General features: G+C 41.8%; 1 protein-coding gene across 3 annotated transcripts in view; it reads left to right on the plus strand.

The window, feature by feature from the left end:
• LRP8 (LDL receptor related protein 8) overlaps nucleotides 1–17,880 on the plus strand; it is a 192,731-nt gene that overhangs the window by 51,433 nt on the left and 123,418 nt on the right. The window contains exon 1 of one of the 3 annotated variants that reach the window (XM_087730525.1): nucleotides 9,598–9,706. The exons of the other annotated variants lie outside the window; for them this stretch is intronic. Coding sequence (XP_087586651.1) covers nucleotides 9,697–9,706 — 10 coding nt within the window. The 5' untranslated portion in view covers nucleotides 9,598–9,696. Of the gene's footprint in view, nucleotides 1–9,597; nucleotides 9,707–17,880 lie in introns of those variants that run through there. 3 annotated transcript variants of the gene reach the window in all.

A 17,880-nucleotide genomic window follows, 5' to 3' on the forward strand; every position in this document is an offset into this window, starting at 1 on the left:
CAGTGCCGAATCTGGTGCTGCCTCTGGGATGGAGAGGGGGCAAAGGGGAGAGGGGAAAGCAGCAGGCTTCTGCTGTGAACGTTTAAATTCTGACACGTCAGGAGATGGGAAATTGTGTGATAACAGTTTTCCTGTGACCTGGATCCTGAGAGCTTAAGGAGGTCTGAAACTTTTTTTTTTAACAAGTTGATGTATTATTAACAAGCCGTGTGTGTGTGTGTGAGGGTGGCAGGTTTTTGCATGAGAAGATCTGAGAAATCCCACGTGACGCCCAGGTGTTGATGCACAAGACCACATACTACTCTGCTGCCTCCTGTCCAGAGGAGGAAGTTGCCAGAATTTTCTGAGAAGAAACCAAACAAAAACCCCATCGTAGCTCCAAGCAGGGAAGGAGAAGCCACTGATGTTGTTAGCTTTCTAACATCTGCGTTTACAATGAATCCTGTCAGTGAGGGTAAATAAATCTCTAGTTTTGGATTAACAAAAATAGCCTAATCTACGAGGAGCTGATCTTTTCAAATGTACCAAGAGCTGCCTGGCCTGCCACAAGAGACCTGTGTCAAAATAGTGCAGAGCCTGTGCCTGGGTCTTTGGCCCAAAATTGCTTGATAAATATTTTGGTGTTTTGCACATCTTATTGCTAAAAATTCACAGTCTAAAACTGTCTTCCAGGGAAAGGGATCTTTATGCATGCTCATGTTTGATTCAAGCACTTGTTCTTACTGTGTGTGGTGCAAAAAGGCAAGCTTTAAAATCAATTCTCTACTCCATTAGCATCCTCAAAGGATGTCTCTGGTCACATCAGAGGCAATCTGCTCTCTGTCTTTATTGTTATTTGCTTTGTTTAAAACTTCATCGTCTATGAAATCATCTGTCACCCTCTGCAGAGACCTGCCAGGGCACTGTCTGTGTATCTGCCTCTGCCTGGGAATAACAAAGAAGTTTCTCAGCTGCAGGCTGCCTGTCTGCCTCCCCCTTGACTGAGGGAGAAGTGGTTTGCTGAATTTTTGTGGCCCATTTGGTCCTTGGCGTCTTTGCTCGTGCTGCTGTTAAGGATGCCAGTTAATGTTAATCTGAAGGTATATGTTCTCTATTAGATCCTGCAGTAATGCCATCAGGTAGTCTCTCATGGGTCACCAAGCAGCTGTCAAGCAATAATGTTTATTGCATTTTTACTTCATATCCTTTACTTCATGATTGATCACTATGGCTTATATAAAACTAATAAAATTGACAAAACTTTAAACTATTTTGAAAGCCAGTAAGTGAAATGTGAGCATAAGAGCAGAGAGTTTCTAGCCAGCAGCTTTTGTACAGTTGTTGAGAATACAGAGGAAGGGGAGATGGTGAAATTAAGTGCAAATAAGGGTGTGTTTTGTTTAGATTTCAAACGGGAACTTTGGAAATTTTCCTTGTCATGTAAGGATGTGATGTCCAGTAGCACGCTTTTAATTCGTGTATTTTACCTTGTCCTTAATGATGCTGTATTTTCTGTCTGCCCTTGCACACTCACCTCTGGATAGAACAGCTCTCAGGATGATATTTGACAGCCTAAGGAACAGTAAGATACAGTGTCATGTTTATGCTGATCCTCATGGGGTTTATATTTGTTTAACCAGTGAGCTGGACAGTTTGGACCCAGTTCTAATTAATGGCTCCCATATCATAAGTAACACTACCTTATTCGTCCTACAATACTTTTGATTATACTAAGTTCCTTGTATTAAGAAACTGGATAAAGCGAAAGCAGGATTAGCCTGGTGGACAAGGGAGCTCTGCTGGGGCAGTGATGGCCTCTCAGAGCACACCAGGGCTCACTAGCAAATCTCTGCAGCATGTGCCTGGCTGTAAGTGGGGGTATGGCCCTCACAGAGCCCATGGAGCCTGCCATGCTTAAAATGAAGTGCTCTGTTGGACTTGATCCACAGGCCTCATTTTGATTGTTTACAATTGAGTAAATCGGGCCTGTCCCCATGGAAGTTAATGGGATCAGTCCTGGTGTGACAGCAGAGTGAAACCTTGCATGCTTGAATCTTGCATGCTTAATATAGTCCAATTTTTTTTTTAGGTCCTTTACTCTTTCTCACGTGTCTTGCTTCACGAATGCATTCCTTTAAATGCGTCATGGATCAAAACTGTAAAATACCATCTGTCAGCATGGGTGAAATCTGTAATCCCTGTGCTGTTCAGGTAACCAGCAAATTGACATTCATTTATTTGGAAATGGGGCACTTAGCCATCCTACTGATGTTATGGATTTGTTCTTTTTTTTTTTTTCTTTCCCCCCAGATTATTACTTGCATAATGTATGGACTAATAGTTGCTGTCTGGTTTACATGTAAGTTGCTTTCTAGAAGCCATGTGTAGGCAGGGAGCTCAAGGTGACATAATGTAGGATTAAGTAATTGTAATATTATGTTGCAGTGCAAAAAGGGGGGTGATTGCAGTATGTAAATGATGCTATCCAGTTAAACTGCATCCAGGGAGAACAGGCAGGAGTGGTACAGGGTACAGATGGATGGGTCCTCCTTGACTCGTGTTCTTTGCAACTAAAATTCTTCCTGCTCTCTCTTGGATAGGTTTGGGAGGACAGAGCTTTCCTAGTGATGCCACTGTAAATTGAGACTGAATTTATCCCAGTGTCGCTGAGCTCTGAGCCTGGCTCGTTGTACTGCTCTTTTTTAGTGCCTTGTGATTGTGCCTAACTTAGTTTGGTATCCCCCATTAGTAAATTTTGCTAATATTTCACAAATTTAAAATGTTTTGACTCTATTTTCTCCCTAGTCAGTACCAGGTTTTTAGATCAATGGTTTGTAGATTTAAATAAGCACGTGAGATCTTGTTGTTGGCTTTGTTTGTTTGTTTTAATTCTGCTTTGGAACTGTTTGTACCTAAACTCGCTGTGATTCAGTGGGGGGTCTTGCTGCCTTTGCTCAGAAATGCACGTTTGCTGAACTCAGCTGGAAAAGATTTTTGTTAGCGGAGAATGGAAAGGTGAAGAGAGGTGCTGGAAAAATTCAGTTAACGTTTCACTGCAGTGCTTATAGCCCAGCTATTAGCATGTCTTAGGAATGTGAAAATGAGTGTGGAGTATAAAAACACAATTTTGTAATATCTAGGATAAAGCAAAAAGAAGCAAAAAACCATAAAAAGTGGGCAGGTAAGTTACAACCTAAAATCACTTCCCTTACAGGTACCCAGAAGTACCTAATAAACACAACAAAGAATGTTTTTTCCTCAAGGAATACTTTATTATTATTATTTACTTATTTAGCTAGAGAAACCCTTAAAGAATGGTGCTATGACTTTCTTTTTTTTCCATAAGGGCTGCAAGTTTCTGCTATGAGAACTGGGAAAACTCAAGCCCAAGCCTCAATACAAATCTGCAAGAAAAAATACAGGAGCAGAGACACAGGTGTGCCTTGTCTCTACAAGCGTCTGCAGGCTCTCCCCGTGCTCCAGCACAGTCTCCTGTCATTGTGTGCCATGAAGTAATATGTTCGCTATCAAACTAAAGCGGTTGGAGTGGCAGAGCCTTTGGGCTCATTATCCTTTGCGGACAATGCAGTGTGACAGTGAAAGGGCTGATGAAATCTAATGCTGTCTTTTCAGTTAAAAGGCAGTGTGATGATTACAGCCATTCATTTCCTGACGGCAGCTGAGTAGCAGGGATTAAGGAGAACGAGGCAACTGTACTACATCTAATGACCAAAGGTTGTACTGCAGTGTGGAGCCGACTTGCCTCCTGAGCAGCCAGACCAGCTCTGGCCTGAGCCCACAGGGTTTGTGGTGGCCAGTGTGTTGCTGTGATCGGTTGAGGCCTGAGATGAATTCAAAGGAAAAATAGTTAATGTATGCAGAAAGCAATTAGGTTAACAGCACAGGATGATGTGTAAATGAATGTGTGTGGTCAGTGTAATTGTTTAGTCAGGCTGGGTACTGCCTTGTGAGCTTCTACACATGGGGGAGTGGTGAAGTTTCCCTGTGCCTTTGCTTGTGGTGTTCTGCAACCCACAAAGGAGTGTTGCATTTGTATGGTTTGTGGCTGCTGTTTCTTATGTGGAAGTGCCTTTTGTCTTTTCTTGGGAACTAGAAGGGTTAGTTATAAACATTAGTGGCCATTGGAATTCTGAAGACCAGCTGAAGGTCTGCAGGAGAGTCTAGCCCTTGGTGCTGAGGTTGTGCAGTGGGTGGGTGGGGGCATGCTTAATAAGGTGCACCTGGAGAGAAGATTGAATTTTTTTCTCCATTTGGTTGCAGACATGTACCTCTGCTACTGGAGGCCATTGTTGGAGAGGGTAGATAAATTATATCAGCCTAAGTCATGTTCTTTCCTCAGTGCAGATTTTCCTATGCATTGGCTTTAGGGTGTATTGCTAAACTGCAAATGGCACTGTCTATAGAAGTGATCAGAACTGGACACTGCACTGGAAACAGGTATATGAAGCTTTAGTTAGCTAAGATCCTGAGCTATGGCTTCTCAGGCTTACTGTTGAGCATACTCTGCTGAGGCCCCAGTGGGTATTCCCTGGGATCTGGCTTTGTCACTGGTTCTTTGCAAGATAGTTACAGACAGTGTCTCTTGCATTTAGAGCGATTCAGTCTTTGGTGATTTTAAGGATAATCATGCAGTCCAGTGGAGAAGCATGTTAACTCCCCATCCAGCCCTACCAGGGTGTCCTCTGATGAGCCAGTCCTGACCATCTCCAAACAGCTGAGCATTTGCCTAACTCCTGTAGTCACCTGGTTATGCCATGCTGTCAGTCAAGGGGGTGCCGACTGCTGAAATAAGCGCTGTCCATCTAATTAGTATGTGTAGTGGCAGCAGGTTTTAATTATATGGTTAAATACACAGAAATATAGGATTGTCATATGGGATCAGTCTGTTGGCCCTTTGTGGCTGACATGCTGCCTCCAGCAGTAGCCAGTGCTGGATATATTAGTGCATAACATGTTTCTTTTTGCCCTCAGAGTAGTATGCACAGGCTGTTACAGAAAAACTCCGTCTCTTGCTTTGTTGAAGCCAGCTTGCATCCAGAAGAGGAATTCCTCCTCTGTGAACCCTTTCACTCTGCTGTGGTTCAGGTTAACCCGGGGACTTTATATTTTCTAGGCAAAGTATGTAAGATGAATGAGCTTGTTTATTTTTTTTCCCTGGCTTTAAGAGGAGACTTGGTCTCTGCAGAATTTCCTGAAGTTTGTGGTTTCTCCAGATCTTTCAGTGCTTTCTTGTGCCTAGTGGAAATTCATCCAATAGGTGACCTAGTGGTGAGCTTCCAGGGTATTTATGCTCCTGTTACTCTTTTTCCTTTTCACCTTTTTTGTGAATATTTCTCATGCAAATGAATCTTGCAACTTCTGTTAATAACTTTAGGTTGGTTTAGGTTGTTAGGGTTTTTTTTCCTTATTATTTTCACTTTCTATTTAATTAGGCATTGACTGCTGGCAGCTAATTATACAGTTCTGATCTAGAGATGCATAAAATAGTAAACTAAAATTGTATTTTGGTTCACATGGGATGTGCTGTGTGGTCTCTCTCAGTTTGAGCAGGTGAGTATGGAAGGGATGAAGAGAGCAAAGCATTCTTCCTGGTGGCAGAATCCATGCAGGGGTTGCTCGCCAATGTGGATGGTGTGTGGTGGGGAGAGTTGCTGTTCCTTTAGCATTGTGACTATTGTACATTCCTTCTTCCTTTAGCATTGTGAGTATTGTACTATTCCTGTTGTACAGGAAGAAAGATGTGAAGCAGCTGTTGCCATGTGATGTTGGAGGATCCCAGCCTACTGAATTTTGATTTTTCTCCAAGTCTGTCTCCTGCCGTATGGAACGCTTGCTCATTCAGCTATATTGGTGTTAGCAATAATGGTAAACTCACTCACTGAGAGTCAAAAGGTCTCAAAATTTCATTCACAGAGGTCACTGAGCATGTGAATACCAGTCTGCATAACAAATTTTAATCTGTGGCCATCTGGGAGCCTCAAACCAGGGCTCTGTAGCATTAGAATGACTCATCAGCTGAGCCCGGGAAACCTTTGGTACAGATGCAGCTGTTGTCAGCAAAGGAGTATCACTTCTGCAATGGTTTCTGATACTTCTCCAAGAGAAATCAGTGACACTCACAAAAGCTACAGTCTATGCGAGTTTCAGTGGCACAAGGGTTTTTCCAGAATAAAAATATTATCATAAAGCCCCCATGGCCCTGGCAGTTTGTGTTTCTAAAGTTATAGACCAATAACATGTTTGTCTTGAAGTGGGGGGGGTTCATACACCAGCAGTTGAAATGCAGATTATAGAAAGGGCCACTGAAGGTCTCTGGAAACTGTGAGATGTTGCTCCTTTGGATGCTTACACACAAAATTCAGCAGAGTGCAGGAAGATTCCTGGGAAACTGGGTTCCTGCAAGATGTAAATTCCGGTTGCTCAGTGAACATGTATCACAGTATGTCACAGTCTGGGCTGAAAACGTGTGGGTGTTGTCTTATTTTTCATTGTGAATGCTGATAAAGGATTTAGTGATCCCACTGGACTGAGAGATAAGCCTAACAGGAATTTTTCTGATTACTTGTTACTCTTTTGACACTTAACTAAATTGGAAGGGGGAGGGTGGAAAGACATGGCTCTACTGATTTTAGATTTGATTGGTTTAGATGTGGTTGTGGTGGTTCATTTCCCCTAATTTGGGAGATGTTGTTTAGGACTTGAGGTAATGGATATTCTCCACGTGTGAAGTACACTGGAGGCTAGTTGATTTATGGGCAAATTAAATGTTACATTTTCACAAGTAGAAAAAATTGCCTTCAGAAGTTCCTGTCCTCCCAGGTTCCCACCCACTGTGCTAACCCCGCACCTTGATCCACAGCACCCTCCCTTGGGCTGCTGCAGTTACTCTGGGGTGGTGTTATCACTGGATCATCATAATGCCTGTGTGTTTTGGTGTTGTGTGGTGTGTTTTGGTTTTTTTCTTTTTAAAGAAACAGCACTGGAGAAAATGTAATAATGCAAGACTGTACCCTTTGCTGCATGAGTTTGTGTGATCTCTGATAACAGCATTTGGTAGACTGTATGTTGTGTAAATGAAGTGATCATCCAATACTGCAAAGAACATCTTGATTTAATAGGTTAAGACAAGTGGAGAGGTAGTATTTAGGAGTCATAGTTTGTGGCCTGAGAATAAAGGAGTACAAGCATTTGCTATATTGATACATTTCTTTCTTTCCAGGGATAGTGACTTTCCCTAGGTGGTGCATGCTGTGCGTGTAGGTATTGTCTATCTAGTTATCTTGCTGGATGTTTACAGAAACTCACAAAATACACAGCTGCCTGTATAAGTTTGAGGTTTTATATGCAGGCTGCATACAGCTCTTCTTGCACGCCCTCACAGGAAGGGAATGATGAGATTGAGTGTAATGAAGGTAGCTGGATACACAGCATTTTGCAGCTGTAATTCACAAAAGGTGTAGGAACTGTTTACCTCTCAATTTATTCTTTCTTTTCTCATAGATTGTTTAACAAAGACATACATTCCCCTTTCCTTCTGTAGGGTTTGGCTTGGAGACTGTGTATCACTGCCACAGGAGCTGTATTGCCATAAAATGGATCTAGCAGAGGCACCGGTTGTAATGAACACTTCAAAACTTCCCTTTTTAAAACCCTGCTTTCAGTTGTCCTAGTTTAGCTATCTAGACCCAAATATACACTTCGTCTGCTTCAGACAGGTTTTGTTGATAAAGCAAAAGATGAGCTATTTATCAGAGAGACTTAAGGAAAGTAGTCTTGTTTATGTGGTGTGTTTGGTCTTCACTGAAGAACTTGAGTCATTAAGGGCTTGAAATCTGTCATGGCTTTGCCTTTGTGTTGAGGATGTGCTTTTAATAGCCCCATTAAAATTTGGCTGGGCCTGAACCTTTGTGCAAATATCTGTAGATGCATGTTTAGCTTCCATCCTGGAATTGTAAATTTTCTGTCTGATTTCTTTCTTTTCTTTCCAAAAACCTGAGAATAATCTTCAAGGATTTCTATTAAAAGAACATTGAAGGCATAGTCAAGCACTTAAAAATTAGATATTGTCAGAATTGACAATAGGAGCTGTTTTTTGCAACCTCGAATACTATTTTAATCTAACTCTTTATCTGTGCATTAAGTATCTTACATGTGATCTGAACCTGGAGACCGAGTTCCACAATTTCTGCCTCCTTAAAAGGAATTGTATTTTGCTAGAATAAAGTATGACACATGATTTAGGGGGAAAAATAGATTATTTTTTTTTGTGACATTTACTTTAAAAACTGCACTGTAAAAAGAAATGTACCTCTAGCTTGTGGTAGCACATGTTGGGAACAAGCAAGCAGCTTATGCTTCTGGCCTGGTAACGAGAGGAGCTCAGAGTCCAAAATCTTGTGAGTGGATCCAAGCTGTAAAGAAACTTCAGCAATTCAGTAAACATCTTTGATTTTTAAATAATAGATGATGTTATTTAAAACCTCAAGTAGAGAACACATTGAACATCACCTTCATATAATATTGACTGTTTTCTTTTGGAGAAGCACTGAGACAGCTATTCATAAGATTTTCTGCAGCATCTTCTAGAGGGTATCATTTACTACCAATAGAAGTGATTGTTCGCTGTACCTCCCATTGTAAGTGTAGGGACTGCCACAAATCTTGAAGCAAAATAAGACAGAGCGGCACAGCAGATGTTATTGCCCATTGATTCACAGGTAGTACAAGCCTGATTCTGTTATTAACACTTTTTTTTTTTTCTTGCAGTGTGATTACTCTGATTCCATGGTAACTTTTTATATGACTGTAGTTGAAAAGAAAATTAGGCCCCCTGTGTTTACTGATGAAATAATGATTCCAGAATACAGCTTTTTAGTTCTCTGCGGTATCCCCACAGTTATCCATATTCCAATTGTTTAGGAATTCCCATTGCTTTAGCACGTGTTTCTGTGCATCCCATGTTGTTGTCATACTAGGGGACTGGACCGCACCAAAATCCACTTCACAGTTGCATCGGCCCCAGGAGCTGCTGAACGTGTCTGTCACATGATGAGGATTTCTCATCTGCACTCATATTAAAAGAGCAACTCTAGCTGTGCATGATGCATGCTTAAATGTCAAATCTGGCTGCCAGCAGCAATGGGTTTTGTCTTTTTAAGTTCTAATGTCAGTAACAGGTTAATTTGTATATCTTATCTACTATTACTATTATTAATTTGTTCCACACTATATTTAATTTTCACATGGGGTACTAGAAGTAATAAATCTTGCTAAGAGAAGAATTTCCACGGCAGGAGAGCTGAAGCAGTAAGATGGACTCAGACTACAGAGGCATTTTTGTAGCACTTAGATTGTCTAGAAATTCTGCTGTGTTCTGAAGTAGCAAGGGAGAAATTTCCTTCAGCAAACGATGCCTGGTAACAGAACTCGATTTTTTAAGGTGGATTGTGTTTGTGCTCTGTGGCGTGCTTGGTCAGATGATTTGGATTTGGGTTTGGGAAAGCAGCTTAAGTGCTGACTTGAATTGTGAGTCATGGATCACATGTTTGTGGGGCTGGTGTGCGTTTGAGCCGCTGCAAGTGCATCGTATGGGAAGGACTCGGGTGAACTTGAGGAGGGGAGAAAGCAGTTTATGCAAGTGGAAATGAGCATCTCTGTCAGTGCAGGAACAGCCAAGGAAATGTTGACAGGAACAGAATGAATACAGGTTGTGTAACCCAAATTTAGTATTATCAAATATAATGCTTTGGAAGGTGAGGAGAAGAGAAGGGGTTGAGATTTTTGCATGTCCCCATCGAGCAGGATTGTAGAGGGCTAGAGAGCTGGGGTAGGGCAATAAGAAAGATGGGGATGTGGGGTGAAATTGGATCACTGTGATTTGCAGGAAGGTAGAGGGCTATGTTGTGGAGATCGAGGGGCTTTGTGAAAGAGCAGGAAGGAAAAAAAAAAACAACTTGAAAAGGAATGGTAATCTTTTGAACGCTGAATTTAATCTGAAACCAGCCTTCCAGACTTTGAGGCTCACTTTTTATGATCCCGTGGCTTTAGACTGAATATAACTAATCCTCTTTGCCTCAGAGAAACCGCCAGGTTTTGTGTTGTGTCATGGAAAGCTGGCCCCTGTGCCCACTGCAGAGTCCCAGCATTATTTGGGCTGTAATGTCTAATCAGTCACCTTATTAGCTGAGTGCTTCGGGGGTCTCCTGCGATGTTATGTCTCCCTTACACTGTCCTGCAGGCTTCTCTGCTGGTCCTTGCTTTTGCTGCTTTGCACTCTCTTTTGGAAGGCTGGAAAGAAAAGGGAGAGTGATTTTTCTTGCTTGGCTCTTGAGACAGCATTATCCTGTTTTATTACTTTTGTTTGTTATACGGAGAATAAAGCAGGTGATTCCTGCTTTCCTTTCCTTGCCTCTTGGAGCAGAGGACAGCTGGACTTGCCTTTCCCCAGTAGCTGGGCTTTGGAATGTGCAGCTTTCACACTACTTAAAGTGATTTGATGACAACAAATCCCAGGTACCACAAGGAAGGATGTGAGCATCCCTCATCAAAGCAGAGACTGATGTGGCTGAATTGCAGTTCCTGTTGCTGTTTCAGGTGCCCTCCAGACTTCATGAAATCATGTTATGGGAGTGTTTATAAGGTAGAAATTGTCAGCTTGCTGTGAAGTTTTACTGAAAGTGGAAATAATAGGGTAAAAATGTATTATTAATACTGAGATTCTTGGATACAAATGGAAACCATTTGACAGATTTCAAGTGTGCTATGACTTTCAGGTAGAGGAAAAGAGCAGAAAACTGCCAGGGAGGGAAACGGGGGGAGACATACAAATCAAGGAGACATCACAGGTTGTGGTGGTTACTGTGAGATGGAATTAAAGACGTGCTCTTTGCTTCGGGTGACAATGTGGAAGATTTGTGTTAATGCATTAACAGGCTCTTGTGCCACGGGCAGTGACCCCTTCCTCATCCCAACTGCCCCCCTTCCTGCCAAGGAAGTGGCAGCAAAATGCACTCAGCAGCCTGACCGCACTGAAGGGGATGCAGCAGATCTGCAGGCGAGTGAGATGGAAGGTCAGCACTGCAACATACGCACTGGGAGAATAGGATGTGAGCCTACTAAAGATAATAGCAGGCCTCCATATAAAGAACAAATCTAGACTGTGCTATAAAGTGTTGGTTGCCTCCCCAGCACCCTCCATTTGGAATCCATGCTTTGGTGATGCCCATGAAATATATAAATGACTAGCTATTACCAATGCTGTGTGCAGAAAGGAGGGCAGTGGTTTTAACCAGGGAGGTGAATACAGTCATTGTACCATAGAACCAGCAGCAAGTACCCACCACCCAAGCTAGTAAAGCCCTGCCTCATAGATCTATCTTTCCCTTTCATTGTTGTGGCAACTCTTCACCCTTTTCATGTCTTTAAGACTCCACTAAAAGTGCAAAGATCCCAGTGAAAGTTTATTGCTGTGTTCCTGGTAAGTGAAAGTTTATTGCTATGTTCCTGGTGTGCTAATGGCTCTTGTGAGGTCCCCTTCACCCAGTTCACGTGCTCTGCTCTTAGCTTTTGCTTTAATGTGGATCAAGGTTCTGTGGTTGTTTTTGCTGTAAATTTTGACCTGATAATATCCAATATGAATGGAAGACCGACCTCTTGGATGGATGAGTTGAGTTTTCATTGTAACATTTGAGTTGGCACTAGTGAATGCTGAGTATCCTTAGAAACTGAGAGCTGGATTTCTCTTTCGTTGGGGTATTGCTGTTGTTTTCAGTGGAGCTTGTTCTTGATTTACCCTGCAGCAAGTGAGAACGGCCCCCAGCCTGGGAAAGCAAGCTGAGCAAAAACTACAGCAAGAGAAAGAAACCCTGAGAGAAAAATGCTAATTATATATTTTGACCTTGTTGCATTAGAGATGGCATCGCCCACATTAGCCGCTATTCATGATCGTTCCCCAGGGCCTGAATTGCTTCTGGACAAGGAGAGAAGTCTGGGGCTTTTATTGTGGCTGCCTAGTTAAGTTACAGAATGAAATATATACCATGTAATGCTTTTGGACAAATTCAGTGGTTCTTAGCTGCTTTTGCTTGCCATTTGTCTTCTGTAGCAGTAAGTAACTTCTGTAGCAGACAACAATTACCAGACCAAAATAAAATCCTGGGCAGAGGATGGGAGTGAGCTGCCCAAAGAGGGCAGGGGTGGAGCACAGCGTCCTCTTTGTGGAGGAGGAGGGAAGTTGGTCAGTAAATTCACAAAGAAATTTGTTCTACTCATTTGCTTTAAATGTTGGCAGGTGGCTCGGTTGTCTGTGTGCATGACAGGGAGCCAGAACTTGTGTTGTAATGTTGTCCTGCTCAGTGATCCTTTTAAAAACGTTCTTGAGTCCCAAGCTCTTACTCCTTGATACCTCATCCAAGGCAAGATCTCTCCCAAATGAGAGTAGGTAACAGATCAAATTCAATCTGCTTGTGCTCTGAGGGTAGGAAGGGAGTAGGCAGAGGCAAGTGGGAAAAGAGGCACTCTGTGAAGAAAGGCAAGAACAAGTTATTTTCTGTAAACATTCTTAGGTTAAATCAGTGTTGTATTCAAGGTGTAGAACAACTTAGTGCCTAGACGTGAACACAACTGGCATCCTCTGACTGACTCGATATACTCTACAGCTTCCCTTCTTGGGAGAAGTGGTCTGTCTACTATGAATCTGGTTAGAATTAGATTCAGTTTGTCACAAGGTGTGTTCAGCTGCCTAACCTTGTTTTCCTGAAAAAACAAGACTTGCATACACTTGCTCTTCGCATATAGGTATCTGGCTTCTTTTATTTGTAGACTGTTTTTAATGGCATTTGAATGCGGGATGGAGGTCTCACAGCTGTAAGGAAGTAGGCCTTCTGCCTCCATGTTTTGAGTTTCTTGGGTTTTTTTAGGGGGTTGGAGAATGGGTCTTATGTATCTGTATAAGACATGACAGAATCTGCACAGAGGAGTCCTGTTCTGGTCTCAAAAAATGCTTCATTCATCTCTTGAAAATCTTGTACACCAAATCTATCAAAAACTGAGCTTCAAGAAGTGCAGGAAACAAATTTGCTTCCATGACTGAAACGGAAGTTCTTGTTCCTGAGCAATGATCCATGTCCCAGTAGTGAGCAGTCAGCTTTATCCCAGTCAGACACCAGCTTATTTTGTGGTAAGGAATGACAAGATTCACTGTGGTGGTCAGTCCTACAGCTCTGCTTCCACAAATTTCAAACTGAATGAGCAAAATAGGTAGTAGCACACAGGATGGGATGCTGGGCTTCCTTCTTTGGGATTGCCTGTTTTGAGCTTCCCAGACTTTGGAAAAGAACCACACATACAATATAAGTTTTAATTTAAAGTAAAACTGTAGCTGTATGGATTAGATTTGCCTTTATCTTCTAGGTGTTACCCTTCCCTGTGAGAAGCCTGTTTAATTTTCATGTGTTAAGCGCGTATTGTCTATCTTGGCATCGTTGCTGCCATGGTCTGGTCTTTTGTAAAGGTCCTGATGCTGTCTTTCCTGTGTGTAGAACAAGTTGCCTCCCAGAGTGTGCCCTCATCTAATTTGTCATCAGTTCATCTCATTTTCTAAAACTGTATTTTATATTGTGCTGTTTTCAAACCTGGACAAAGCACAGACACAGTCTAAGCTAATGCCTCATTTTTATTTATTTAAGTCCCATGCTGCCAACTTGACCCATTTTTTCCATTCTACCGACTGTTCAGATCTCTCAGATTAATTAGTCAAGGAAGGCACAGCTGATCCTGGAGCGAAATCCATACCCACACATTCTGTCTCTCTGTGATCCAACCCTCTTGGTTTTTTCCCCATTCTGGGATGTAGGCTGTCAGTATTACACTGTGCTGTAATAGACCTGACTAGCCATTACCATTAGCAGTGGGTACCAGCTTAAAAACCCAGTCATCAAAGAACAAAAATGCTGGCAGCTAAATTGAGAAATCCAGCCAGGAGGAAAACAACCCAGAGCATCAGCCAGACGGCTGCTACTCCCTGTACAGAAGAGGAGGACCATGCAAGTCAAGTCAGCTAAATGTTGTCTGACATTTAAAAACAACTGTTCTGTTGTAGTTGAGAATGTTGTTAAGAAACCCTAGCCCAATGCAAATTGCTGTCAGCATGCCTCAAAATGACCACAAACAGGCTGAATCCCCCTTTCCTCTGTGTGCGTGCATGTGTACCATGTCCCTTATTTACTAGAGCTTTAGGATGTCTTTAAGCTTGCTTTCTCAAACCTTGGCAAATCCTGTTACACCTGAGAGCCATTGTGCTTGCCATTTGTGTTCACATACTACTGAATTTAGTTTTTTCTCTCCCCCCCCCTTTTTTAATTCAAAAATGTTATTAACTAGAGCATTAAATGCTTGGCCTCCAGCAGGACCTCTCCATATGTTTACAACAAATGTTTCCTCCATAGAGGGAGGATGTATGTGTGTAAGAGAGCATGCAGATATAATGGGGCAGCTCCCAGATCCAGTCTCGCTGGGAGGCGAAACTCAGGCACTTGAAAATGCTTATCAGTTTAAGTAATTCGGACGGAAACAGATTGTAACATTTCCCAATGCACCTTTCACCCCTGGCAAGGAGAGGACTGTAAGCACGACAACCAGATTTTTCTCCCTTGTGATGCGTGAAGATTGGCCTATCTCCTGGGGGAGCGCAGACCGTTATTTGGTGTGGCAGAAACTGCTTTATCAGGCAGGTTGGACTTCAAAGCCAGTTGGACTGACTTGTCCCTCTCCACTCTTTCTATCCAAGTTCTGTGCCTAAAACATGTTTCTTATCAAGCCACGACGTGCTCCCCTGTCAGCAGCTGGGAGGATGTGAAGCATCTGCCTGTGGTATTCCTGAACACCTTTCTTTGCTGCTGGCTGGGCAGCATAGAGGGCTCTGAGGTTACATGGTGGCGGCTGCTAGCCCTGAGCTGCAGCGTTCCCAGAAAATATCCCTTTCGTGTAGGAGGCAGCGTTAGAGAAGCTGTTGAACGTGACTCTTGTGATGCAATTCTCACGGTTATCAGTTGGAACTGGGCATCACTGTGTTATGCCCTAGTGTCAGTACTTTGTAGCTTAACTGTTCAGGTAATAGCAAAGGCAGAGTTAATTGCAGCTGTTTTGAACTGAAAATAGCAAATAATATTCATCAGTCATATCCCCTCTTGGTTTGTAAATAATTCATAAGCTGACCCTTATTTTATACAAATGTGTGGTGTTCACAATAATGTACTTTGAAGGACTTATTTTTATTTAGTGTATGCTCATCAGCTCCTTCACCTTGATAATTTGTTCTACTGTGGCTGTCACCCAACGGTGAAGGTCTTGTTTCTGCTTCCTGCTTAGCAATTGAAATTTAAATGGGGAGAATCAAATAGAGTTACAAATAATATGCTTTGGTACACATTTTCATGAGGAATAATCGTTTGAACTAAAAGCTTTCAGGATTCATTAACTACTGGGCATTTGTGGAAGTGCTATCAGAGCATTTATGAATAATGGAACATGAGTGACTATTGCACACTGAACTCTGCCCTTTTAGATTACGCAAATATTTGTGACAATTGTATATATTGTATCAGCTCCTCACTATTGCAAGGAGAGGAGTGGAAGCAAGAAAATCTGGTTTTCCTCATTAGTTGGTTCATAAGTAGTTGTAAAAACACAGAAAACAACAATTGTTGAAATTGAATGTGAAATGTTAAGTGTTTTTTTTTTTTTTTTTTTTTTTTTTTTTTAAATTGGGAGAACCACACTTCCTCTGCCTTTACAGACTGGTATAGCTTAAATCTGTGGTGTCTGACTTCAAGGTGGGGGAATAAAATGTGCGGCCTGTGCTATAGACCATATGTAGGACACTTCAGTTGAAACTATTTGTTAGCAAAGTTGTAAATGGTGGAAAGTCCAGACCATAATACATAGGCTGCATGTGATGAAACATCAAGGTTTTATCAACATGCCTTTGGGGAAGCTACAATAGTTAATACATTAGCCATAAGTTATGTAGGCCATTTCAAACAAGTTCAAGTAAAAATAACTCTATACTGTAAGATACCCACTTGTGTTCACAAGTTTTTATATATGTTACAGAGAAACTGCCTTAATGTTCCAAACACATTGAAAGATGAGGAAAAATGTAACCCAAAGCTAGCAAAGCTTCCAGCATGCCTTTGGCTGTATTTCTGTTTACCTGGGCACTACTGATACCTATAGGTAGTTTTATGTCATCTTTCCCCAGAAATTCTTTGGGGTTACCTGGTTAGTAGTTTACAAAGGCTGACCGGTCTCTGTTCTGGAGCCGTGTGTCCTGGTTCTGCCAAAAAACCCATACCTGGTGAAATATTTGCTGAAAATAGCAAATGGCAAATACTCAGTGGAAGCAAAATGGGCCAGTCCTTTGGAAACTTGTGTTCTTTAAGGGTAATCTGGAAAATGTAGCTAAGCTAATTGCATCATCTCTTGAATTACTGTCAGATGTTAACAATTAAATATTTTCTTTATATTAACAGCATCTTACATCCGTTTTCCCAAAATGGTCTCGGCTCCCTCTCCCTCAGTGTGTCACTCTTGCTGTGTTGCTCCCTTTGCATTGGCCTGCAAGTATCTTAAGAGATTTCATTTCATTCAGGATGCAATGCTTTTTGAGCCTGATTCACTCAGTTGGTTTTATGGTTTATGGTCTGCTGCGGGGGCTTTCTGTCTTCTGCCCAGCCTAGCATAACTCCAGCTCTCTTGCTTCTGCATTTCTAAACATCGTCGAGTTACATTATCAAGCAGAGCAGCACTACTTGATAATATTTGATGGAAAGTACTGCAGTTAACAACTGTTGTGTGCAATGCCCATGGAGATGCATTTTCACCTATTTATTTTCCAGCTTGTGTTTCCTGGGCATTTTGATGTGACAGACAGTGACTTTTGTTTGACTAGGCTAGCTGGCCATTGCTTTGTGTAATCGGGGCCTGGGCTGAACAGTTGGTTAGTTTATTTTCCAGTGATCATTTCCTTACTACTTTGATAGCTACCTTGTCACATCTCGGTATTTAATAGCTTATGATGCACGTGAAATTTTGTAATAACTTCAATATTATTTTCATAATACCAATTTGCAGTAACTAGATAACTATTCATTTTCACTTTATTGCTTTAATAATTGTTCTAGAAGGTTATACCAGTTTTCTGGCAGCACTAGTGGTGCGTTAGCGTCTGTTTCTCGTTGAAGCGCATGCCCTTCTGTCTGTGGGGGCCTGTCCTTGCCCTGAGTCAGGGCGTGAGCTGCCTACGGAGGAAGCACATGTGGAAATAAAAATCTTTCTTGAACATTTATTCTTATGTTTTAAAATGGATTTGGGCACAGGTGAGAGCAGAGCTATCACCTCTGTGATTGCCTGGGATTTGCTCTTTGCTTCATGGACAGGTAATTCCCCTTTTTCTTGTTCCTTTCATCCCTTCAAAAATCCGAACTTCATTTAACAGCTTATTGCTGCAGAAATGGCAGTGGACTCTGCAACACTGTTCTGAGATTTATTAGCTCCTAAAATGATGTTACACTTCCAGTCCAAATTTACCTTCAACCTAAAGTCACTGGAGCACAGTAGACTTGCCTGCTAGGCTAAATGAACCTTCTAATACCCTGTTTTTGTTTGCCAGGTAGGTGCTCCTAGTCAGTAATCAAATTGCTCTTCAGATCTGCTTTGATAAGCTACAGAAACTGTTATTTCTGTAGAGCTCATTGCCCACTAAGAAAAACAACTGGTTCATTTGACAGGATCTTGTTTTATAAACTTGTGTTGATTGTCTTAAAATTAAAGACGAATGTAATTCACTTCCTTAGATTAGCTAGAACTGATATCAGGTTGACA

This window comes from Nipponia nippon, unplaced genomic scaffold (genome assembly GCF_047370975.1).
Source record: "Nipponia nippon isolate SJK-2023a ecotype South Korea unplaced genomic scaffold, ASM4737097v1 scaffold_5, whole genome shotgun sequence".
Lineage (NCBI taxonomy): Eukaryota > Metazoa > Chordata > Aves > Pelecaniformes > Threskiornithidae > Nipponia > Nipponia nippon.